The 25,492-nt window shown below is 39.7% G+C and overlaps 1 protein-coding gene across 7 annotated transcripts in view; it reads left to right on the forward strand.

Annotated features, from left to right (window-relative positions):
• Positions 1-25,492, forward strand: part of frmpd4 (FERM and PDZ domain containing 4) — an 821,848-nt gene that overhangs the window by 762,183 nt on the left and 34,173 nt on the right. For all 7 annotated transcript variants that reach the window (XM_051925673.1, XM_051925669.1, XM_051925670.1 and 4 more), the window contains 3 exons: positions 4,034-4,153; positions 7,029-7,165; positions 15,911-16,037. In XM_051925673.1, coding sequence (XP_051781633.1) covers positions 4,034-4,153; positions 7,029-7,165; positions 15,911-16,037 — 384 coding nt within the window. The remainder of the gene's footprint in view (positions 1-4,033; positions 4,154-7,028; positions 7,166-15,910; positions 16,038-25,492) is intronic.

The following is a 25,492-nucleotide window of genomic DNA, read 5'->3' on the forward strand; positions in this document are numbered from 1 at the left end:
CCCAACCCCACCACAGTATTAGAAAATCCCACCCATTAATGACATTGGCACAGAAGTATAGTGACCGACAAAACTATCCACTATAGAAGACCAGACATAACACTGGTAGACAAACAAAATTAAAACTACAGATATTATTGACATTGCCATACCAAACACACACAACTTACAAAATACACACACAAATACAATGCAGAAGGGCACAGAACTGACAGAAGAAATACACTGCTTATGGAGAATGGACAAGGTGAAGATTATACCCATTGTTGTATCCAGCACAGGTGTCATCTCACATATGCTACACAAAATCTTCTGTCTCTCCTGTTATCAAGTCAAGTCTACGTAACCTCGGGGTTATTTCTGACCAGTCCCTGATGCTTGATGAATATGTAAGGTCATTCAGCCGCTCGTGTTTCTTTCATTTAAGAAATCTTTCAAAACTAAGAAATGCTGCTTCAAAATCAGAATTGGAGGTGCTTGTTCATTCTTTTATTTCCTCACGGCTTGATTACTGTAATGCTCTCTTTACAGGTTTGAGCAAGTCCTCTCTCTCACGTCTTCAGTTAGTCCGAAATGCAGCTGCCAGGCCCCTAACTCGTGCTAGCCGGAGTGATCATATCACCCCCATTTTGCACACACTGCACTGGCTCCCAGTGTTTTATAGAATTCATTTTAAAGTTTTGGTACTTACTTTCAGAGCTTTGCATGGACAAGCTCCTGAGTACCTAACTAGTCTGCTCCAATGCTATACAGCTTGTCGGACTCTTAGATCTGGGCAACAGGGCCTTCTAGTTGTCCCCTGCACTCGGCTAAAAACCCGTGGGGATTGTGCCTTTCAGTCCGTGGCACCAAGACTATGCAATAGCCTGCCTTGTGGTCTGCGTGGAATCAAGTCTGTTGATTCTTTTAAAAAACAACTTAAAACATTTCTTTTTAAACAAGCTTTTAATCAGTGCTGAATAGTTCCAGTTTGTTTATTTATTATTTTTATTGGTTTTGTTTATGTTTTATTTTCACTGTTGTATTTGTACTGTATTTGCTGTTCAGAGCTCTGTGACCTTTTCTCTGTGAAGGGTGCTATATACTGTAAATAAACTACTACTACTACTACTACTACTACTACAAAAGCCTGCATTTATTACATACACTCACAAGCCACTTTATTCGATTCACTTGAGAATTGGAATGGGGAAGAAAGGTGATTCAAGTGACTATGAATGTTGTGTGCTTGTTGGTGACAGACAGACTGCTCTGAGTATAATAATATTAATAACATTTATTTGTATAGCACATTTTCATACAAAAAAGTAGCTCAAAGTGCTATTTTTATATGCTTTTGTATGACATACTTTTGTATGAGAGAAACTGCTGATGTACTGGGATTTTCACACACAACCATCTCTAGGGTTTACAGAGAATGGTGGGAAAAAAGGAAAATATCCAGTGAGCAGCAGTTGTCTGGGCAAAAAAGCCTTGTTTTATGCCAGAGGTCAAAGGAGAATGGCCAGACAGTTTCAAGCTGATAGGATAGCAACAGTAATTCAAATAGCCACTTGTTACAACCGAGGTATGCAGAAGAGCATCTCTAAAAGCATAACACATTGAACTTTGAAGCAGATGGGCTACAGCAGCAGGAGACCACACCGGGTGCCACTCCTGTCAGCTCAGAACAGACAACTGAGGCTACAATTTACACGGGATCACCAAAATTGGACAATAGAAAATTGGAATAATGTTGCCTGGTCTGATGAGTCTCGATTCACGCTGTGACGTTCAGATGGTAGGGTCAGAATTTGGCATCAACAACATGAAAGCATGGATCCATCCTGCCTTGTATCAATGGTTCAGACTGGTGGTAGTGGTGTAATGGTGTGGGGGATATTTTCTTGGCACACTTTGGGCCACTTAGTAACAATGGAGTATTGTTTAAATGACACCGCTTACTTGAGTATTGTTGTTGACCCTGTCCTTCTCTTTAAAACCGTAGAGTAACCAACTTTTGAAGGCAGGATAATGTGGCATGTCACAAATCTCAGATCATCTCTAACTGGTTTCTTGAACATGACAATGAGTTCACTGTACTCAAATGGCCTCCACAGTCACCAGCTCACAATCCAATAGGCAACCTTTGGGATGTGGTGGAGCGGGAGATTTGCATCATGGATGTGCATCGACAAATCTGCAGCAACTGCGTGAAGCTATCATATCAATATAGACCAGAATCTCTAAGGAATGTTTACAGCACCTTGTTGAATCTAGGCCACAAAGAATGATGGCAGTTCTGATGGCAAAAGGGGGTCCAACCCGGTACTAGCAAGGTGTACCTAATGAAGTGGCTGGTTAGTGTATAATCCAGTACACATATATAAAACTGCAGAAAGCACCTATTTTAAATACACAACACATACTGAGGAAATTCCTTAATACAAACACATTTCCCTAAGACATGTATACACTCCCCATAAGCCTTCCTGTGTCATGGCCTAGGCCCGATACAGGCAGCAGCAAAGGCACAATCCCAGAAAATATTTTAATAATAATAATAATAATAATAATAATTGCCATGCAATGTTCCTGCCCAGAGTTGTTTCCTAACAGGGTCAGACTCATATCTGCCATCAGCTCTGTTAAACAGATTTGAGAATGTATGTATATATTGCTAATAATAATAAAGAAACATCGATCCATCCATCCATTTTCAAACCCGCTGAATCCGAACACAGGGTCACGGGGGTCCATAAACAAATAGGGCTTTCAAAGTCAGTTAAAATGATTTCAATCAACATGCGTTTGTCTTATAAATGCTAACAAGCCTGTAATTTATTTTTTACAATAGCTGTGACCAGATGGTAAACAAGAAAAGCAAACAACAATTTTCATGGAACAAAGTCCAAAGAAAAATACTGGAGGCCAACACTCTCTAATAGGTCGACAATAAAAGGACATGTTGGCCTATACCTAATTGCCGCCTACTGCAGTTCCTCCTGGGCATGTTATAATTTGGCTATGTTTCTTTACCTTCAAACCAAAATTGTGCATGTTTGTGTATTAACTTCTATTGGCAAAAGATGAAATTATAAGAATAAATCGAAAATACTGATTTGAATTTAATTAACGAGGACTGGCACCACCTGTGCCTGAATAGGTTAAGCAGTTTAGAAAAACATCGTAAAATAGTAAGTATGCACACTTTTCACGTGAGTATGTGGCTGCATTGTTTTTAGCTTGAGATTAACAGAGGGCTTCTTAAAGCTGGGGTTACAAGCTACTGATAGTGGGGTTGCCTGAGATGCCAGATGGTGTGAATTTTCATTGTGTGGTATCTCTTCTGAGTATCTGTTAGCATGAATGTGATGGAGAATCAATATAATGTAAATATTTGATGAAAACATTATAGTGACATCAACAAAACAATTAAATGAATAATGGAGTGTGCTGAGATGGTCACTGCCATGAGCCTCTTCAAGACGCTGCACCTCACAATGCCTCATACAAACATCCCTGTACCTATCAAGTCATACAAAGTGGCTTACTTCAGCTTTGAAATCTGTTTTATACTGGTAAATTAACTCTTTTGAGAGTTTGGTTGTATGGTGTAAGTAGGGGGTCGGGTGCCATTCATTTCATATTATTTATATTTAAAGTGTTATTTTTGCTATGTATATCTCATTGTAATCATATACTCATAATTTTTGGTTGTGTTTTTTTCAAATTAACATACTTAGAATCTGCAGAAAAAGAATAAGAAGTTGAATTATCACTCTCAGATGGAGAATTTAATTTAGAAAATTTGCAATTTTATGTTTTTCAGTGTGCAGGTTGGGTATGTCATTAGATCAAACTGAATAGTGACACGATTTGATTATTGCATCACAGAATATTTTATTTTTTTGGAAAATAAAGTTTCCTTTTTTATTGATGATTTTGTCACAAAAGGAAAATGAGAGAAATGTTGGATTAATGATGTAAAAAACAGGACTGTTTGTATTCTGAATTTAAGGTTTTGTTTTTCCTGTGTATTGTATCCATTTAGGTGACACAAAGGCCAGGCTCACATAAGATGAAATGCATTTTCAGAATTACTTTTGTTCCAAAGGACCCTTTAGATCTTCTTCGTAGAGATGCTGTGGCTTTTGAGTATCTTTATGTTCAGGTAAGATTTGTATTGATATTCTGCTGTAGACTTTCTTTTTTTTCACCACCACCTCAATTAATATTAGGTGGCCAGTAGCTATTTTTTATGTCCATTTGCTGCCTCTTCTATCATGCTATCCCAGAATAAGAAACTTCTACTCAATTTTTCATTGAAAGTTAATTAGTAGTACATCACTATCATTAGCAAAAGAAGTTTGTCCTCAATTTAGTGGCACACTTAGTGGCCAGCCAATGATTAATCTTTATGGTTTTTGCAGCAAATTTCACAAAGAATTTCCACAAAAATGCAAACCTATCTATCTATCTGTCAAGGTCAATAGTTATCTGCATGTGTTAAGCACAAAGAAGCAGGGGCACGCCTGTCCACGTCCACTACAGACCACAACTTTGAACCAGTCTGCACCATGATTCTAATGACCCAATAAAGATTTTGGCCATTGGGACACCTTCAAGTCATAAAAGGCAGATCACTGCTCGCTGCTCTTCTTTGATACAAACGGAGAGTGAGGTGGCCATGTTTACTCCTAAAAAACAACAAGAGAAACTGACTGATGTGCGTGGAAAAAACTGTAGAGCTAACCCTTTCAAATTTATCACCAAATAGATAACTATTGACTTACCCTTCTATCTATCTATCTATCTATCTATCTATCTATCTATCTATCTATCTATCTATCTATCTATCTATCTATCTGTCTGTCTGTCTGTCTGTCTGTCTGTCTGTCTGTCTGTCTGTCTGTCTGTCTGTTTGTCTGTCTGTCTGTCACATTACCTCTGTAGATCCAGTTAAATAAGTAACCATACTCCAGTGTACATTGAAGTAATGCTCACTTTACAGAATTCAGATATAATTTTCTACCATTATTTCAAACAATCTGGTTTCTCTAGTTCTTTTCATCTGTCTTGTACCTGTGAAGAGAAGTGATGTTTTACTTTAATGGTTTTGCTGTATAGCTCATTAACTTAAATATATTGTGTTCAAGAACCACCTTTCATTGTTGCATCCATCCAGCAAATGGTGTTATACTCTGAGTGCTTAAGATTTATATATTTACTAGACAAACCGCGGCGTAGCGTACGCCGCATAATTATGTATTGATGGGTGAACACTTCGTGAAAGACACAGTTTTCCAAATGGGGTGGGTTTGAGGATACGACTGTAAGTGAATGAAAAGATGGAACTCTGGAGAGAGCAACATGCAAATGTTCGTGACTGAAAACTGGAGGACCACTGCCATGCCCCCACCTCCCAGAGCGAGGGACGGGGCTGGACAGTGCTCGAGCACGGAGGGCGGAACGGGGGGAGAGGGGAAGGACTCCCACTTTGCCCCGGCTCCCCCCCCCCCCCACCTCTCCGGAGAGAGGGCAGGGAAGTGGGCCCAAGAGGTAGCAGAGACGAAAGCGACTGAGGAGGTGTTTGGTTAGTTCTTGCGTACGGGCACATGAGCAAGCAGTGCCTCGAGAGCCTCTGTCATTCGTATCCCATGGTCGGGCGACTTGGTGGATTATATATAGAAAAGCAGCCGGAACCGAAAAGAATAATGAAAGGTCAACGTGGCTGAGAGCTGCATGTGGACTGTTCTTTTCGTCGCAAACTGTTTTACATGCTGCATACAGCGATTCACATTCCGCAACAAACATGCTTCTTCTTAGATGGTCCTGCAGGAACACGGAAAACGTTTGTCTACAAAAATTCATACCGTACTCCTTATTCCCCAGTCCACGTCCACCTTCGCTGTCGAGGCATTCATACTGCCTGCTCATGTGCCCGGACGCAACAACTCAGCAAACACCGCCTCAGTCGCTTTCGTCTCTGCTACAGTCCACATGCAGCTCTCAGCCACTTTGACCTTTCATTATTCTTTTCGGTTCCGGCTGCTTTTCTATATATAATCCACCAAGTCGCCCGACCATGGGATACGAACAACAGAGGCTCTCGAGGCACTGCTTGCTCATGTGCCCGGACGCAACAACTCACCAAACACCGCCTCAGTCGCTTTCGTCTCTGCTACCTCTCAGGCCCGCTTCCCCGCCCTCTCTCCAGTACACTCCACATTCCAGTACATTGCGGTGAATACTGGTAACAGTCAGGCGGGCAGGCGGGCAGGCGTTCTCGTCCCATGGTCTTAGAGTTGGTGGGCGGGGCTCTGTGAGTTGTCGTTGTATCCCATGGTCTTAGAGTTGGTGGGCAGGGCTCTGTGAGTTGGCGGGCATGGCTCTGTCTTGCGTGCTTCATGGTTGTCTTGCGTGCCTTAGTCGTGCCTTAGGTAATTATATATATAGATTGTGTGTGTATAATGCTGATTGTAAGAAAATGCACCTAAACCGATAAAATACATGCATTTATATTTGCTTAAGAGTCTGTCTAGGTGGTTCCTATAGGATTCTGGAATAAAATCAGTAAAGGTTGTATCATGGTTGTTGATCTATATTAGGTAATGCTCACGATAATTATAAGCACAAAGGGTAAGAGAAGACCCCAGGTGATCCTGGAGGTGGGCTCTAATTCATCAAATCATAATTGAAGTTATATAAGAACTGAGGATTGGGAAAATGTATGTTTTTCAAGTTCATGCTTATGTAAAAAGCATTTCAAATTCACAGACTAGAAAAAAATGTCAAGTGTTATAATTGACACAGAAATACCAAAGGCTTCTGAGAACTTACTGGATGAGAAACTGGGACAATAAAATCATTAGCCATCCAAACACGGTAAATGAACTGAATGGAACTCTTTTACTTATAAAAACTTCTTAGCTTGTTATGATCTATAAATTTTAATTGCTTCAAATGAGTTTTGACAGCCTTTTGTAATCAGGACAGCTTCACTTACCGTTGCTTCCTTTGATACATGTTCCCATTTGCTATTCCAGAGTTGCAATGACGTTGTTCATGAGAAGTTTGGACCAGAGCTCAAGTATGACATGGCATTGAGACTTGCAGCACTGCATATGTATATTTTAACTGTAACTACCAAACAGTCTCAGAAGGTTTCTCTGAAGTACATTGAGTAAGTATAAAACACATCAAACTTAAATGTGGGTCCTTCAAAAGGTTTATTCACTTTTTTTGGAAAGGTAGCTCACTGCTACATTATAACACTTGTCTGGTGGTAAGAGGACCGACTCGAGTGCTGCTGACCTTGATGTTAGTCACAAATACAGCCCCCTACATCCATCAGCTTGCACCAAAGAGTAACTGAGAATTGTGCAATTTGCGTGTGCACAAGATATTAGAGGACCTGAAATTCACACACTTGCTTTACCTTGCACTTGGTTAGATAAGTGTGATAAATGCAGAGCACTCAGGATGGTCAACAGTGCCAACCTCAGATGAGTATTGGAAAGAAGCTAGCACAACTGTTCTCCTCCACTGCAGAATAACGCTAGAGCAAATTGAACCAGTAATGTCAAGGTGAAAGTGCTGGCTTTGCACTCGATTTGAAAAGAAAATAAAGTGCAGAAACTTTTTGAAGAATTCTGTTAAATTTCAGTTTCTAGTATTACTTATGAATTTTCTAATAGTCATTAAACAACATGAAGAATTGAGTTAGATTTGATTTTTTCACCAGTGCAAAATATAAAACAACTTGTTTTGCAAGTTACTCTCTTCATTGTTTGATTTTTTGCAGACATTGTTATTCATTCTACGGTATGAGCAAAGTGCTGTGCCAGTCTAAGTGTGTCATTTGTGTTAAGAAAATGTTTAATGAATGCTAGTCAATGCCTGCTATACAGATGAGTGTAATGTTCATAAGAGGAAAAATGGTGCTGGTCTTCCCAGCATTAATTCACGTTTCAATTTTCTAGCTGCACTCTCCTGACCCATGAAAGCTCAAGCTTTGCAGGGGCATATCACCAGCCGCTTGCTCTGCATGTTTCTCACATTAAAGATTGGACGTCAGCTCTTCTTTGGGGGTACATCAGGCTTCAGGCTTCTATAATTTGCATATTAGTTCTTACGCTTCAAGCTTTCCATTCATTTTTGTGAATTTTCCTCATTATTTATTCCTGACATGACCATCAACTTTTTGCTGAGGGTATTGCAGTATTTTTATGTAGTTGAACAAAGATCTTCTCTGCCCTGTACATCCTGAATAAATCAACAATGATGAAAACACAAGGCTGCACTATCTATAGAGTACATTGAAAGCACTGCGGCCTAGAGCATCTTGCACTGGGGAGACACTGAAGCCAAATAAAATTACATAGAAAACCATACATTGTGTATAAAATGTATACTGACAGCTTTCACATTCTAAGAAGTTGTCTAATCTTTTTCTTTCAGCACTTTGATGCCAGACACCAATTGCTCAGTTTAAACACATAAGGCTAGCTATTGCAAAGGCAGCTTAATGCATGGGACTGGCTCTTGAGCAGCAGTTAAGAGTTCAGTGCTATTATGCTTTGTAGCAGATCGTGTTGTTGTGTATTTTAATAAAACCTTGTCCAAGAGATATCACATTCTCAAAGCCACCTAATCCAATTTAGAGTCACAGAGAGGTGGAACCTACCCAGGAACATGGCATCAGTCCATGACAGGATGCATTCACACACATAACCACGCTAACTCTGGGTCAGTTTGGAACTAGGAATTAATGCAACATGCAAATCTTTGGAGTGTAGGAGAAAATGTCCCATACCATCCCTGACCTAAAATATTCAGTTTTTTTCTTAATATAAAGTATTTTTCATATATTCATTTTCCTCTCTTTATGCAAACTTCCAATGGGTGAATACTTTACATAGGCACTTTAACTCTGTTTTGGAGACTGGTCCGTACACAGACAGGTGGACATCGATAGTTCATCCAACACGCGTTTATTATACATATTATTTACAATTAGTGCTAACACACAACCCCAGTACTCCCCCAAAGTCCAGGCCTTCCTTTCAATGCCTTCCTCAGGTCCGCCTCCACTCCTCTCCTCCAAAACTTCGTCTTTCTCCACTCCCGACTCCAGCCTTCGAATGGAGGGAGGCGGCCCCTTTTATACCCACCCGGATATGCTCCAGGTGCCTCCCAGTGAGTGACTGCCAACACTCCCCTGTGTGGCGGAAGTGCCGGCTGTGCACTCGGAAGCACTCAGGGTGTCCCTGGTCTTCTTCCCCCCAGCACTTCCGGGTGTGGCAGAAGTGCTGAGGGCCAGGGCTCCTTAGGCATCTGGGCACCCCCTGGCAGTGACCACGGGCCCCTACAGGGTGTCCTCACAGGTGGCGCAGTGGTAGTGCTGCTGCTTTGCAGTAAGGAGACTGTGGAAGATTGTGGGTTCGCTTCCCGGTTCCTCCCTGTGTGGATAGCGCTTTGAGTACTGAGAAAAGCGCTATATAAATGTAATGAATTATTATTATTTATTATTGAGCTTCCAAGCTCTGTTCCCATGGTCCCCATACCATCCAGGGCGGCTGCCCTCTCGTGGTCCGGAGGAGGTGTAGTCCCTCTTCCGGTCCTTCTGGGCATCCCGGCTGGGTACCGCCCCCAGCCACTTGCCACACTGTATAAAAGCTGGCCCTAAATCTACTGGTGCAAGTGCTAATGGTCCTATACCATTTAATAGAACAGGAGGGAGAACAAGAGGGAGAGAAGTGAATGTTCATGAACGCTGTGGTCTTTAATAATACTCCTTGGGTTTCTAAGACAGTAAGTGTAACACAAGTTCTGAATAGAAGGCGGTTGTGTATACTAAACCCACTGCACCACCTCCTCTAGTGCTGGCATCTCTGTATCTGAGTTAGCTATCAGCTAACTGGCTATCATCTAACAATTAATTTTTAGCTAACCGGCTAACCCGTTTTCCCATTCATTTTCTGATTGCTCTTTTTCTGTTACTGGAACATGGAGTGCCTTGCAGCCACAGACACAGATGGCTCCGAATAGGATACTAAAGCACTGCTGGGTCTTTCACACATCCATGCTGGGCTGTGCTATTATTATATGTCTGCCAGATGTCTTATAAAATCAAGATAAATTATATGCATTTTTTTAAATTGTAGCACATGTAGGTTAAGTAACTTGCTCAGTAAGTTTAAGAATGAACAACCAATTTTTTTTTGGTTCAAACTCCTTGAAGAAAACATAGGCAGAATTGTGATACATCTCAACATTTCATCTGAGACCTCCAACCATGCAGGTCCATTCTCTATCAACTCAATACACTTGGGAAAGTAAAATATTCTGTATTTTTTTCTTAACATAAAGTATTTTTCATATATTCATTTTCCTCTGTTTTCCAAACACAATGCTTGACGGTACCTACAACTGAACATTATTATTTCTCTTACTTATTTCAATTGGTTTCCAGTGGCTTGATGCACTTTGCAGGGTTGGTTTCAACTGTGCACAAAATGATGCCAGGATGGGCCTCTCCAGGTTCACTGGCTCCCTTGAGTTTGGCAGGAGATGGGTGTTTATGACAGAAAAGACTGACAATCTACTTTACTCTTTATCACTTTATGTTATTTTACACACAAGCATCAGTTGTATGATCTTTTAACGTATCTGACATCGTTTGTATTTGGTACAGTGCTCTTTGTGTTGCACATTTACTGCCTCTCGTTCATATTTTATTTATTTCTCACATTCATTCATTTATGTATTCTACTTGCTTATTCCACTTCAGAATTATGGACAGGCAGAGTGCAGAAGCATTAAGTACAAAGCAGGAACCCACTCCAGCCAGGGTGCCAGCTAGAGATGGAACAGTAACAAAATTTCACATCATGATTAAAGCGACCAATTATCGTAGTTTTTGGTATTATCACAGTGTTGTTAAAATGTGGTAATTTAAAAACAAAAAAATGTATATTGAAACAGAACATAAATTATTGTTATTTAAAAAAGCAAAAATTCACTGTCTCAACTGTTTTAAACCAGTTATTATAATGTCAAATGCTATAAATGGACATAAATAAATCATAAATAACTGACCTAAGCATCACTCTTTGTAAGTAGACATACAAAATGCAGATTTTTAACTATATCCAAACTCTTGCACAAACCAATCAAATATGCAACTGCTAGTATGAAAAGGTCACAACTACAATACAATACAATTTATTTTTGTATATCCCAAAATCACACAAGAAGTGCCACAATGAGTTTTAACAGGCCCTGCCTCTTGACAGCCCCCCAGCCTTGACTGTCTAGGAAGACAAGGAAAAACTCCCAAAAAAACACTTGTAGTGAAAAAATGGAAGAAACCTTGGGAAAGGCAGTTCAAAGAGAGACCCCTTTCCAGGTAGGTTGGGCGTGCAGTGGGTGTCAAAAAGAAGGGGGCCGATACAATACAATACAATACAATACAATACAATACAATACAATACAATACAATACAATACACAGAACAGAACAAATCCTCAATACAGTATAAAAAATTTACAAGTACGGACCAGAATTTAACAGTAGATGATATCCCATAATATGATTTGGATTTGTTTAGAGTCCTGGAGACCTCAGCCATCAAGCTGCCTCCCCCATTTGGCCATTCCACAGCTGAAACAGCGCTGGGCCAGCCAATCCGATGAAAGGACCCCTCTACCCCACAATTCCTGCAATCCTCCATCAGGGATGACTTTACCTTAGGCAGGCAAAACAACTTGGCAGGTGGGCCGTGGCACCAAGTGCCACATTTGAGTACAGAGAAAAAAAACAGAATAGGTGAGGGTTAGCAACAAATTATAACTATCATATTACTTATGTTTTAGTGTTAATGACTAACAACAGAGATGCCATCTGTACAGTTAATCAGCAGCTCTAGTCAGGATATGCTAAACTGAAGTAGTGAGTCTTCAGCCAGGATTTCAAAGCTGAGACCGAAGGGGCACCTCTTATAGTAGCAGGCAGACCATTCCACAGTTTAGGGGCCCTGTAACTAAAAGCTCGACCTCCCACTGTTATTTTATTAATTCTTGGAATCATAAGCAGACTGGCATCTTGAGATTTTAATGGTGCGCTCTGGTTTGTAAGTCATGATAAGTTCAGACAAGTAAGCCGGACTTTGGCCATTTAATGCTTTATACAGTGGTGTGAAAAACTATTTGCCCCCTTCCTGATTTCTTATTCTTTTGCATGTTTGTCACACAAAATGTTTCTGATCATCAAACACATTTAACCATTAGTCAAATATAACACAAGTAAACACAAAATGCAGTTTGTAAATGGTGGTTTTTATTATTTAGGGAGAAAAAAAATCCAAACCTACATGGCCCTGTGTGAAAAAGTAATTGCCCCCTGAACCTAATAACTGGTTGGGCCACCCTTAGCAGCAATAACTGTAATCAAGCGTTTGCGATAACTTGCAATTAGTCTTTTACAGCGCTCTGGAGGAATTTTGGCCCACTCATCTTTGCAAAATTGTTGTAATTCAGCTTTATTTGAGGGTTTTCTAGCATGAACCGCCTTTTTAAGGTCATGCCATAGCATCTCAATTGGATTCAGGTCAGGACTTTGACTAGGCCACTCCAAAGTCTTCATTTTGTTTTTCTTCAGCCATTCAGAGGTGGATTTGCTGGTGTGTTTTGGGTCATTGTCCTGTTGCAGCACCCAAGATCGCTTCAGCTTGAGTTGACGAACAGATGGCCGGACATTCTCCTTCAGGATTTTTTGGTAGACAGTAGAATTCATGGTTCCATCTATCACAGCAAGCCTTCCAGGTCCTGAAGCAGCAAAACAACCCCAGACCATCACACTACCACCATACCACTGGTATGATGTTCTTTTTCTGAAATGCTGTGTTCCTTTTACGCCAGATGTAACGGGACATTTGCCTTCCAAAAAGTTCAACTTTTGACTCATCAGTCCACAAGGTATTTTCCCAAAAGTCTTGGCAATCATTGAGATGTTTCTTAGCAAAATTGAGACGAGCCCTAATGTTCTTTTTGCTTAACAGTGGTTTGCATCTTGGAAATCTGCCATGCGGGCCGTTTTTGCCCAGTCTCTTTCTTATGGTGGAGTCGTGAACACTGACCTTAATTGAGGCAAGTGAGGCCTGCAGTTCTTTAGACGTTGTCCTGGGGTCTTTTGTGACCTCTCGGATGAGTCGTCTCTGCGCTCTTGGGGTAATTTTGGTCGGCCGGCCACTCCTGGGAAGGTTCACCACTGTTCCATGTTTTTGCCATTTGTGGATAATGGCTCTCACTGTGGTTCGCTGGAGTCCCAAAGCTTTAGAAATGGCTTTATAACCTTTACCAGACTGATAGATCTCAATTACTTCTGTTCTCATTTGTCCCTGAATTTCTTTGGATCTTGGCATGATGTCTAGCTTTTGAGGTGCTTTTGGTCTACTTCTCTGTGTCAGGCAGCTCCTATTTAAGTGATTTCTTGATTGAAACAGGTGTGGCAGTAATCAGGCCTGGGGGTGGCTACGGAAATTGAACTCAGGTGTGATACACCACAGTTAGGTTATTTTTTAACAAGGGGGCAATTACTTTTTCACACAGGGCCATGTAGGTTTGGATTTTTTTTCTCCCTAAATAATAAACACCATCATTTAAAAACTGCATTTTGTGTTTACTTGTGTTATATTTGACTAATGGTTAAATGTGTTTGATGATCAGAAACATTTTGTGTGACAAACATGCAAAAGAATAAGAAATCAGGAAGGGGGCAAATAGTTTTTCACACCACTGTATGTTAAAAGAAGGATTTTCAAATCTGCCCTAAACTTAACCGGGAGCCAGTGTAAGGATTTAAGAACTGGAGTTATGTGTTCGTATTTTCTTGTTCTTGTAATAATTCTTGCAGCAGCATTTTGGATTAACTGGAGGCTGTATAAAGAACAGTCTGAACATCCAGTGAACACCGCATTGCAGTAGTCAATCCTACTAGAAATAAATGCATGAATTAATTACTCAGAATCCTGTTTATGTAGAAGCACCTTAATTTCCCAACATTTTTAAGATGGAAGACACATGATTTGAACAACTTTGTAAACAAAACAAACCAAAGCAGTGAAATTAAATCACTTGTGGCGCGAGCTGGGATGCCTGTAGGATGGAAGGAGTAAAAGAGAGACAATACCTCCCCAGGGACATGAGATAGCAGCCCCCCTGGTTTGCATCGGGGCCACGAGATTGGAGCTTGGAAGCTCAACCTTGTTGGGGCCTGTTGCCACCGCCAGGGGGAGCCTGGACAATTCCAGAGCCCTGGACTGCAGAACTTCCACCACACCAGAAAGTGCTGTTAGAAGAGAATCTGGGCACACCTGGAGTACTTCCGGGTGCCCATGCACCACTTCCGCCACACCAGGAGGTGCTGCCGGAAGATTGTCAAGGGGCACCTGGAGTACATCCGGGTGCAATATAAAAGAGGCCGCCTCACTCCATTTGAGGAGCCGGAGTCGGAGAACAGAACTTGTGTGGAGGAGTGAAGGCGGCAGAAGAAAAGATGGAGAAGAAATAGAGATGGAAAAAAGAGGGGACTGAGCAATAGTGCTGCTGGGGATTTAGGCATGGTGCTGTGAAGAGGGCAAGAAAAAGAAAATAAAAGTGTTTTTGGACTTATGTGTCACTGTGCCTGTGTGTGTTAGTGCTGGACATTTCCACACACTTCATAAACAAATGAAACAATTCTAGTCTAATCTCTGATGTATTGGGTTTCCTGCATTGTAAATAGAACATATTTACTTTGTGGGGCTTCATCTAAGACCTGTAAGGGCAGACAATGTGCCCACTCGCTCTGAATAGTCTCTCTGATGGTACTCCTGTTTCTGGAACTTGTAAAAGCTTCCTATCAACCTTGTCAAGGTGAGGTAACTTGGATGCATGGCCTCTCCTCCATATTAGTGGATCATCTTCTGGTTGAGTGGATGGCAATGAAAGATAATGTAAAATGCATGAGACTTGTAATCTGAGGAGAACTTGCATCCACTTCTGTCCCTACAACTGCTAATTACACACATACTGTATGTAATTAAATGTACTACGATATGCTTGATTTCAATGGTGGTGTTCGGTTAGATGGTTGTTTCAACACTATTGTCTACACAAAAACCCCTACCACACAGAGTTTATCTGTAAAACTCAATTGATTAATTCAAACATTCAGGATGGCCTGAAGATACTGTATGCATACAGCCGCATTGGAAAACTGCTCATGTTTTGGGCTTGTACCGTATGTGATAAACCAATACGTCTTTTTTTATTTAGTGCTATATAACAAACAACAGCTGATTGAAAGCCTTTGATGGACCAGAGCCCAGTCTGGGGCAGCTTCCTGCCTTATGCCCTCTTTTAACCACGATCCTGAATTGAATTAAGAATTTAAGAATGTATGAGAGCAACGTGTTGTACTTAAAGCTAATTTAATTTCTTTCAATTTGAATTATTATAATAAAAAAATCAAGTTGTATGTTGACTAATTAAAAAAGGCTCCATAATCACAGATTTCAGTTCCCTTTCTGGGCTGCAAGGCATCACAGGCAAAAAAGAGTGTAAAGCAGTTTGGCACAGGCGCTGAAGGGTTGCCCTCCAAGTTCTTTCTATATTTATATGCAAGTTTCTTAACCTGCCTGCTCCGTACATTTAAATAAATGCATCCCATTAAGTTACATTTTGGTGTTTGTAAAGAATTCTTTGAGATATTAGTCAAGAAGGCCATCAAATGGAAGCACCAATTGAATAAAAAGCAACATTAAGTACTTATTTTTTAAATAAGGTTCTTAAGTCTTTATTGCTTGTATCTCATGATAAGGTGAAAGTAAGTGCAAAGAGAAAAACTTGTTAATATTAATTAAGATTTCTTGTTTCTCTTCTACAAGGAAAGAATGGGGCCTAGACACCTTTCTGCCTCCTGCAGTATTAACAAGCATGAAGGAAAAGAACATTAAAAAGGCCCTTTCACACATTTTGAAAGCAAACCAAAATCTAGTTCCACCTGGAAAAAAGGTATGTTGACATTTTGTGTTCTTTTATTCACTTGTTTGTTTGTTTTTAAATCTTTAACATAGTGATTCATTGTGAATTCCCCCTTAGGATTAATAAAGTATCTATCTATCTATCTATCTATCTATCTATCTATCTATCTATCTATCTATCTATCTAGTGTAGTGAACATTTATGGGAGAAGTCACTTGGTGGGCACAATCAGTGTAAGAGATGTAGGAAATAGCAAATATGAGGCACACTACTGTATATGTCCAAATGACAGCTGTTTTCAAATAGTCATCCAGCAACTAAAGAAAACAATGTTGTTGCCATATTAGGGTACAAAATTAATCTGAAAAATAAAAAAAATTCTCTATTATAATAAAAAAATCTTGGGATGAGACGAGACTAATCATGTGACAAGATGTGACTTTTTGAAGAGACTTTTTGGAAGGAAGTCATGCGAGATGAAGACTTTTGCCATGAGATTCTTTCAAGCCACAAACTACTTACAACTATTTTCAAGCAAGACCAGTCATCAGGTGCATTCCGTCACTTAACCTGGACAGACACCAGTCCATTAAAGGGCTTACTTATGAACACACACACACAGACACTTACGAAGATCCAGTTTAGAATCACCCATTCATCTAAATATGGCAGCGAGAAACGATGAATTCAAACGAATTAACGTGAAAATTGTCGATTGGTTAAAGGGCAAATTGGTTAAATGCGTATCAATAGACTATGCTGAAACAGTTGGTGGTGATCGTGCAGAAGATGAAAACATCAATTTACAGTATCCCATAGAATATCTACAAGTGTTCACACTGTCCTGTCTTCCACCGGCCGAATTACTGTTCAAAGAAGGATGTATCGTAATGTTATTGCGTAATTTATGTATGAGTGTTGGACTATGCAATGGAACAAGATTAGTTGTATTAAAAATTGGTCGAACAATTCTAAAATGTAAAATTTTAACAGGCGACAAGAAAGGTAATGTAGTACATATTCCACAAATAACATTAGACACCAAAGGAGATCTTGATATACCATTCGTATTAAAACGTTTACAGTTTCCTATGAGAATAGCTTTTGCTATGACAATTAACAAATCACAGGGACAGACATTCTAAATTTATTTATTTATTAGAGAGAAAGAAACAATATTCACTCATGGGCAGTTATACGTTGCGTTGTCATGATGTAAATTCAAACACTGAATCAAAATTCAATGCAATCTTGAAGAAAAGTTAATTCCAAATATTGTTTTTACTGAAGTTTTAAAGTAAAAGTGAAAATAATCAAACAATCTCTTTAAATTGTATATCCAGTTAACCAAACCCAGGGGCTGGCGAGTGAAGCGACCTGGGGGTGGAGCACCCTAGTATAAAATATACAAAAGACAGTTGATCCCCAGACTCGTGGTTCTTGTCCATCTGTGGTGCTTTATTGTTTTTCAACAGGTCTGCCTCCTCTAAATATTAGTAGTAGCAGGTTGGGATTTCCCAAAATTCATTGAGCCAGCTTATCTGTAGCCTGCATCATTTTCATTTTATTGACATGTTGTAAGTTTCAAATCCTTTGAGTTACTGCACTATGGGTTACCGTTGCTTTTGCTCATAGTTTTATGTTTGATGAGGGCTTTATTAATAGGTAATGTGTATTTCATTGCTTATCTGAAAACAGTGGAAAAATTGCATTTTTCTTTTTGCAAGAAGCAGACAACAGATGTGCCTTCTTTACTGCAACTGGAACTCACATGTAAAGATGTAGAGGCTGACATCTAGTGGTTATGTAGAGGAATGACTCTGTAAAATTGGAAATAAACAAAACTGGGCAATGTTTGACCAGCTGTCGCATTGCAAGTAGCTTAGAGCTGTTTTGAATATTGTAGGCATAAAGCAGTTAAAAATTGCTGGGATGAAATTAGTACTTTGTGAGAAGAAAACAACAAATGGTTTCCTTATGGATCCATAAAGTTAAAAGTCAAGATTATTGTCATGTGTTGAGTACTGTGAAATTCCAGTGTTATGATCAGCAAGTTTTTCTTTTTAGATTACTTCCATCCATTCATTTTCTCAACATGTCAGGGTTATCAGGCAGTGACTTAATTAATTTTGACATATGAAAATCTAGAATACCAAAGGGTGGCACTTTGGTGCAGTGGTAGCCCTGCTGCCTCGCAGTAAGAAGACCACAGTTCACATCCAATGTCCTCCCTGCATGGAGTTTGCATGTTCCCTGTGTGTCTGCGTGGGTTTCCTCTCATTGCTCTGGTTTCCTCCCAATGTTTAAAGACGTGCAGTTTTAGTGAACTGGCGACACCAAATTGGCCCTAGTGTATGCTTGGTGTGTGTATACTGTATATGTGTGTGTTTGCCTTGTGATTGATTCAGGCCTTGTCCAGGATTTGATCCTGCCTCACACCCTATACTAGCTGAGATAGGCTCCAGCTCCCCGGCAACCCAGTTTTTTATTAAGTGGGTTAGAAAATTACATTACATTTGTACCAAAATTAAATAATTAAAATGACAATTATGGAATAAACTAGCTGTATGTGGTCTTCAGGACAAAAAAACAACCCGAAGACTCCCAAAGACTCCCTAACAGTTTTACTGTATTCGTGATCTTGGAGAGGCGTCAGCTAACTCTTAAGAATGATCCAGTGTAGAGGACGTGGACACACCTGTGGTTGCTGCCCGACTGGTTTTCGTCTCAAGAGAATAACTCCAGATAGACAATGATTTTAGTTAAAACTTCAAGCCTTTCCCTCCGTTGCTGAGATGTTTCACTTGCAAGTTATTGAGTCGCGGTGTTTGCTTCCTTTCTATGTTCTGTCTTTTCATCTTTGTCATTAGCACAATGTCATTGTTACGTAGTGGCATTTGCTGCACACAGGTCATCGTAGTGAGGTACATGGAAGCGCTAAAAAAATTTAAAAAGTGCATGCATGTGTCATCTAGTGGCTGTGGTTGAGCATGAGCAGAGCGGACTGATCCATACACGCACACACACACACACGCACACGCACTCGCACCCACACACACACACAGAGGACTTTCATTTATATATGTCTAATAATCATATGAAAATGTACATACATATACATTGTGGACCACCAGGCTGGCACCACCACCTCAACCCGTCATAGACAGGCGTGGGACACAAGTTCAAGGCACACACAATTTTTACTTTTGCTTTTTTACCTCGTGGGAAACGCCTTCTCCCATTTCCCACAAGTACAGCACAATTCCCAGTACAATGCACAATACTTTCCCTTCCCTTTATTTCTCCTCCACTCCTCTGGTCAATCTTCATCTTCCTCCTCCCAACTCTGGCTCCCCGAGCAGTGGCTGCTGGCTCCTTTTATAACGCACCCGGAAGTGTTCCAGGTGCTTGATGACCTATTTTCCAGCAGTACTTTCGGGTGTGGCAGAAGAACTGCCCAAAAGGGCTCAGCTGATCCTGCTGCAGCACCCCCTGGCGGCGCCCGCAGATCCCAACAGGACTGCACCAAACTCCAACTTCCATGGAGCCCTGTGGGAGTCCTAGGCACTGCTGCAACCCAGGGGGGCTGCTATCTAGTGCTCTGGGAGAGGTAATGCTCTGGCCACACTTGTTCCCTCGGTCCTCTTAGCGTGGAAGCATCCCGGCCCTGGAAGATCCAGAGCCGCACACTACAATATATACAGTATATATATACATGAATCTTTAAAACTTTAAACTTTAAAAGCTTGATTAACTAATTGCGTTTTCCTTCTGTTACAATTAATGGGAAAAGCCTCATAAAACAAAAAGCAAACACCAAAGACAAGTCGCTGCTACTCTCGTACTGTTCCCACTTCTTAACATAAGAGTGTTTCTATCTCCCATCGTCCTCATTGTTGTTCTCTCTCTCTCTCTCCCTTCACAATCCACCCAGAACAACCCCATAACTCCTGCGTCGGGCTGCTCTTTATCCTCTGTGAAAGTCTCTGTGATTAAAGAACTTAATCCTCTGAAATCTTAGGACCCCTCTGTCATCCAAAAAGTTATGCTAATTTAAGACAAATTGAGAAATACATTGGGAATGCTAGGATGGGTAAGTGTTCTTCAAAATATTCTCATAGATGACTAGATTGTCAGGAGTTTAAAACTGTGTGAGCCACATGTTTGCACAGAAGGTCACCTGGATGCACATCACCTGGAATTTCCATCCTCGAACATTCAACATGATTACATGCCTATGCAATTTCTTTCCTGATCACAGGCATGATGCTCATTCAGTCTTAAGCTATTAACAACTTCTTCATCAATGTCAACATCTGAAGAGCACTTGTCCGTCTAAGCATTTCCAATATATCATCATTTTTTCTCAAAATAGCATTATATGTTAAATGGTCTCCTTCTATTTTGTTTGTAAAACTATCCCTCCACATCTTTGTCAGATAGGATGCAAGTGCGCTAAAGATTTTTGGTAACCTGCTGCCAGCAATCAGGAAGAAGTAATCGGCAGAACAGGAATAAGCAATAAGAGCGGGGTCAGCCTGTTGATGATGAAGCCATCATGAAAAGAAGCAGTTTGAAATAACCAGCACAAACATTTTCAGAAATGTTAAAAACAAGGCCAACTTGAAATAAAACCTGCAATAGTTAAATGTGTGGTAACTACATCATTGAACCAAAATACAACAATGACATTAATTAGATGAATTTTGTTTTATTGTGCATTTTTTCTCACATTGTATTGATTCGTTTATATATAGCACTGCACTTGTTCATGTGATTATTTATTTCATAATTACCATTTTCTTTTTTTTCATTTTAACAGGAATTGTATTCCATAATAAAAATAGACCAACATACTTTCCATGTCATAATGCAAAATACAATCATGAGTAAATCAGGACAATCTTTTACTATTTATTTTAAGGATAACAGTCATCAGAGAGAGTCTAGAAAGAGTTACTAAATGTTATAAAATGGCAGGCTTCCTATGAATTGTTTTCAACATTTTGCTAGCAGACTGATATTTGAGTGAACCAATGATTTGGCCTTGATGGCTGTGATTGGTTATGTTAAAAAGGGGCTGCGAATGAAATGTGACAAGTGAGAAGTGATGAGTGACTAGTAAGAAGTGAGCTGTGATAAATGAGAAGTGACAAATGACCAGTGACATGGGCTAATGCTGAAACTTGATGGCTAAAGAAGTGAAAAATGATGATGTCTTGAAATAACATGATATTTTCATCAAACAAACCCTGGACAGGGTGACAGTCCTTTGTAAGACCCACTCACTTTTTGACACATCCAACCGAAGCCAAAATTGAACTTGGTAATTAACCTAACATGCATGTTTTCTGGATGTGTGATGAAAAGCATACTAACTGATAATACCTTATGCTGTCCCCACGGACAGCAAATGCACACAGGATTCAAACACAGGACACAGTGCTTAGCACTGCACCACCATGTCCTAAATATACTAGAAAAATCTGGAATGAAATGCTCTCATTTAATAGTCTTAGAACAAGGAAATGAAGGTGAAACAGTGGTTAGTACTGCTGACTTGCAGATTCAGTGTCCAGGGTTCATTGTCTATATGTGGTTTACACAGCTTCCTCTGTATCTGTTTTGGTTTTCCTACCAGCACTCCATTTCTCTGCCACACCCTTATTCTACATGATTGAAATTGGCTGGGCATGTCAAATTTAGTGACTGCACACCAACTTTCCAGCACAGTCCTTCTCGCCCCTTTTTCTGACAGCCAGTAGTGTGCTGCCTGATGGTGCTTTAGCTGTACGAAGGGTTAACAAGTAACAGCAAGTACTGCCACAGTCTTTTCCCATTTTTATTTTTTCTATTCTGTTGTAGTACATAAAGCATGAGGCACTGGACAGACCAGCTTCTCTTCTGTTTGAGATCCAAATTTCTTATTCCTCATGGCTACATTATATGCATTGTACTTCTGGATGAGCATTCATTGGTTGTCTGCCCTCATACACAAAGAGCCCTCTTGTACAACCTGTTTGATGTTGTCGCAGCGAGTTGTGGACTATTTGAAGTTTGTCACTGGGCATGTCACATTACATGACAGATATGTGCCTCTGAATTACTTTGACTCGCTAATATTATATGCATGAGGACTACAACTGAAAATCTCTCAACAATTCATCTAATTTGACATGGCCTTTAGGTTAACTGATGGTTCTAAATTGGTCAGATGAGATGAGATTTTGGGACACTTAACTATTAACTACACAAATGAGTCTGATGGGCTGAATGGTCTTCCATCATTTGTCAAATTTCTTATGTTCTTAAATTCTAGAATATGTATGTTCCTCCCAAATGCAGAGAATTCTGTCTTCTCTGAGCTCTAGATTTCATTTTCTGGTACTGCTGGTGCTACACTTTTCCCTTTCTCTCTTTATTCCTCTTCTTTTTGCCCTTCATGTCCCTGACTAGCTGAAATACCCAGTGTTGCCCAGGACAAAAATAAAGTGTTATTTTTAATTGTTTAAGAAAAATATAATAAAAAAAACACAACTTTAAAAATATAAATAAATTAACAAACAATGAAGACTCACTTATGTGCTTGTCTTGCTCGGAACTGGCCAACTCTATTTAATTTGAAAAGCAACAGGGGTGCGGTGGTGCTCAAAAATAAAGAATGCTGGCAGTCACCTTCATTTCACCCTCTGGTGGTCGTTCCGAGTGTCAACTGGATGATAACATGCATACAAGACCGCAAGATCACCCCCCACCCTACCCAGAAGGGGGTGGGTTAGGGTTGATTTCACCCTACAGTATTTTTAGTCGACCAATGAGAAACATGTGTACCAAGTTTCATGAAAAGCGCTCCAGCCGTTCGGAACATACATACACACACACACACATATATATTGACTTTTATATAATTTCTCTTCCCCCAGACTTCTGCTCCATCTCCTGCTCATTATTTTCCATAATTACACTCCATTAATAATAAAAAAAAATGTTTACTGCACCTACAACCATCTTCCCCCTCCTTATTAAACAAACTTAATAATAATGTTGGAGAGAATTGGAGAGAAAAACTATTATTTTAATGTGTTTATCAACACTTTCAATTATCCCACGTTTTCTGCTTATGGAATTGTAACAGCAGGATTATTTTGACTGACAATCACATAATTTAAAGCTGATCCAATATTCAAGTATATATAAAGCTCATTTCAGTGTAGCTTAGCTCAGCCATTCACAGCTGTATTGGGTAGTGTAGCTTAATACAAAACACATCTACATATGTCAGTTTATTCATTTTAAATGCCATTGTTTATTTAATTATATGTATATAAAAACTAAATAAGACAATTCTGCTAATCACAGCTTGGTCCTCATTTATTAGCTCATAAGTATAAATCTGTGTGGCTGGGTAATTGGTACAACTGGTCTATAGGTGTTCAGCCTGAACAAAAAAATCTGTTCTCATGAAAACACAAACAGTTTTTTCTCTGACTGTATATGAAGTAATAATTTTCATCACTTTGCACACCAATTTCTAGGAACACAAATGTCATTTACCATACTGATTATAAAAGAAAAGCACACAGGACACGTTCACAAGGTGTACAATAAGCTGTGTGGGATTTGTGCGGTGTTTGCATGTTGATAATGTCCAATGTGATACATAGAAAAGTATATTATCTGCTGGTGCCAGCTGGACCAGTTTTTGTTAACGTAACATGACATTCTCAAACCTGCTTAGTCCAATTCAGAGCTATGGGATGCTGGTGCATATCTTGACAGTACTAAAAGCAAAGCAAGAAACAAAACTGGACAAGAGTCCAGTCCATCACAGGATGCCCACACACACAGATGGGTCAACTTGAAATTGCCAAATAACCAATCATCTTATGGGATGTGGCAGACAAACTGGAGTACCCAAAGGAAAATACAGTAGACACAAGGAAATTGTGCAAACTCTTCCTGGACAATGATTGGTGCAAACCAGGGTGCCAAATACTCCTTAGTAACTGGCAGGCCCTGCTAGTTGGTCCGAACACTGAAATCTTACTCTGAATATGAGGAATATACATTTAGCTACAGTATGTAGAATGTTATCACATATCTTAAATATATGCATCTCATCACACACATGTACGCACTCTTTAAATGAAAGCAATGCCACCTTGCACTTCTGACCAGCATCATGCAGAATCGTGTGGACTTCTATGTGGTAGAGCAGGCACTGCCAATTCACTTGTCATAGCTGTCATGGTCCAGCCAGGATTTTATCCCTGGCTCAAGTGTTTTCTTTTTATTTAATATTTTTATTGTTTGTTATTTTGTAAATACCTTTTTTTTATAGTTTATGTATTGTTTATTGATTATGTAATGTCTTTCCTTTGGCCCGTATTGTGCCTATGTAGTCTGATGCTCCATATGCAGTTCCACCCCAGTAGTATTTAAGCAGAAGCAGTATGTTAAGGTGTTATTCCAGCATTGTTTAACTCTCCTGTCCTTTCATTCTTAATGTTGCATTTTGTATTTATGGTTTTCAACTTCTTGCATTTCTTTCAGGTACTTGTCTTTGGCTTTGGTATTCTGTGTTCGATTTTGCTTCCTTTACTTTTTGCTGCCTTTGCTTTCTTTGAATCCTTCTAATGAATGCTAAAAATTAAAGAAATATTATTTTTTCCTCTCTCCTTTTACTGATATTTTTACATTTTCTTTGCACTTTCCGAAATATGAGCCTGTGTGTTGTGTTCCAGCAGGACCAAAATGACGTGAGGCCTTCAAATAAAGGAAATAGAGGGGGAGGAAACTGTCAAATTTTGATTAGTCATAAAAGGGCAAAGAAAGAAATCCTTATAAATAAAAGTGTATTTTCCAAGAAAATGTTCTGTAAGAATCAAAGCTCAAAGGAGAACAATAAGGCCCAGAAAGAGTTGCCTGAAATAGCTGATCTGGTAGCAAACAAGTTCCAAAAAACACAAATGCAAAGAGTGGTCAAAGAACAGTGCAAAGGTCAAAATTCAGTAAATCCATAATCAATAATCAAAATCCCACAAACTCACCAATTCCATAAGCACATTCAATGAACCACAAGGGACTGCTTATTTCCTCATCTTTAAAGGGTTGCGGGCAGTCCCTTGACAGAAATGGAACCCCATGGCTGAAACATAACACCATACTAGTTGTAAGCCTGCCTCTTGAACTCGGGTCTAGGCCTATTCTGTTAGTGCAGCCCTGCTCTGAAGCCTAGGGGTTGCTTCTGTTTATGAGACCCACATCCTTTTTGAGATTTTTGAATTGGCAGGATCATAACAGTAGCGGTGCTTATGCTCATTCCAACAGCAGCGAATCTTTCAGTTGGAATAATTGTTATGTTTGGATTTTTTTAAACTAATTCAAAAGTTTTCAGGCCGAGAAGTTTAATTTCTTTTCTATGTTTCAAAGAAGAGTTAGGCTAAATAAAAAACATCATTAGTGCCAAATTCCCAAAGAACAGC

Source organism: Erpetoichthys calabaricus, chromosome 4 (genome assembly GCF_900747795.2).
Source record: "Erpetoichthys calabaricus chromosome 4, fErpCal1.3, whole genome shotgun sequence".
Classification (NCBI taxonomy): Eukaryota; Metazoa; Chordata; class Cladistia; order Polypteriformes; family Polypteridae; genus Erpetoichthys; species Erpetoichthys calabaricus.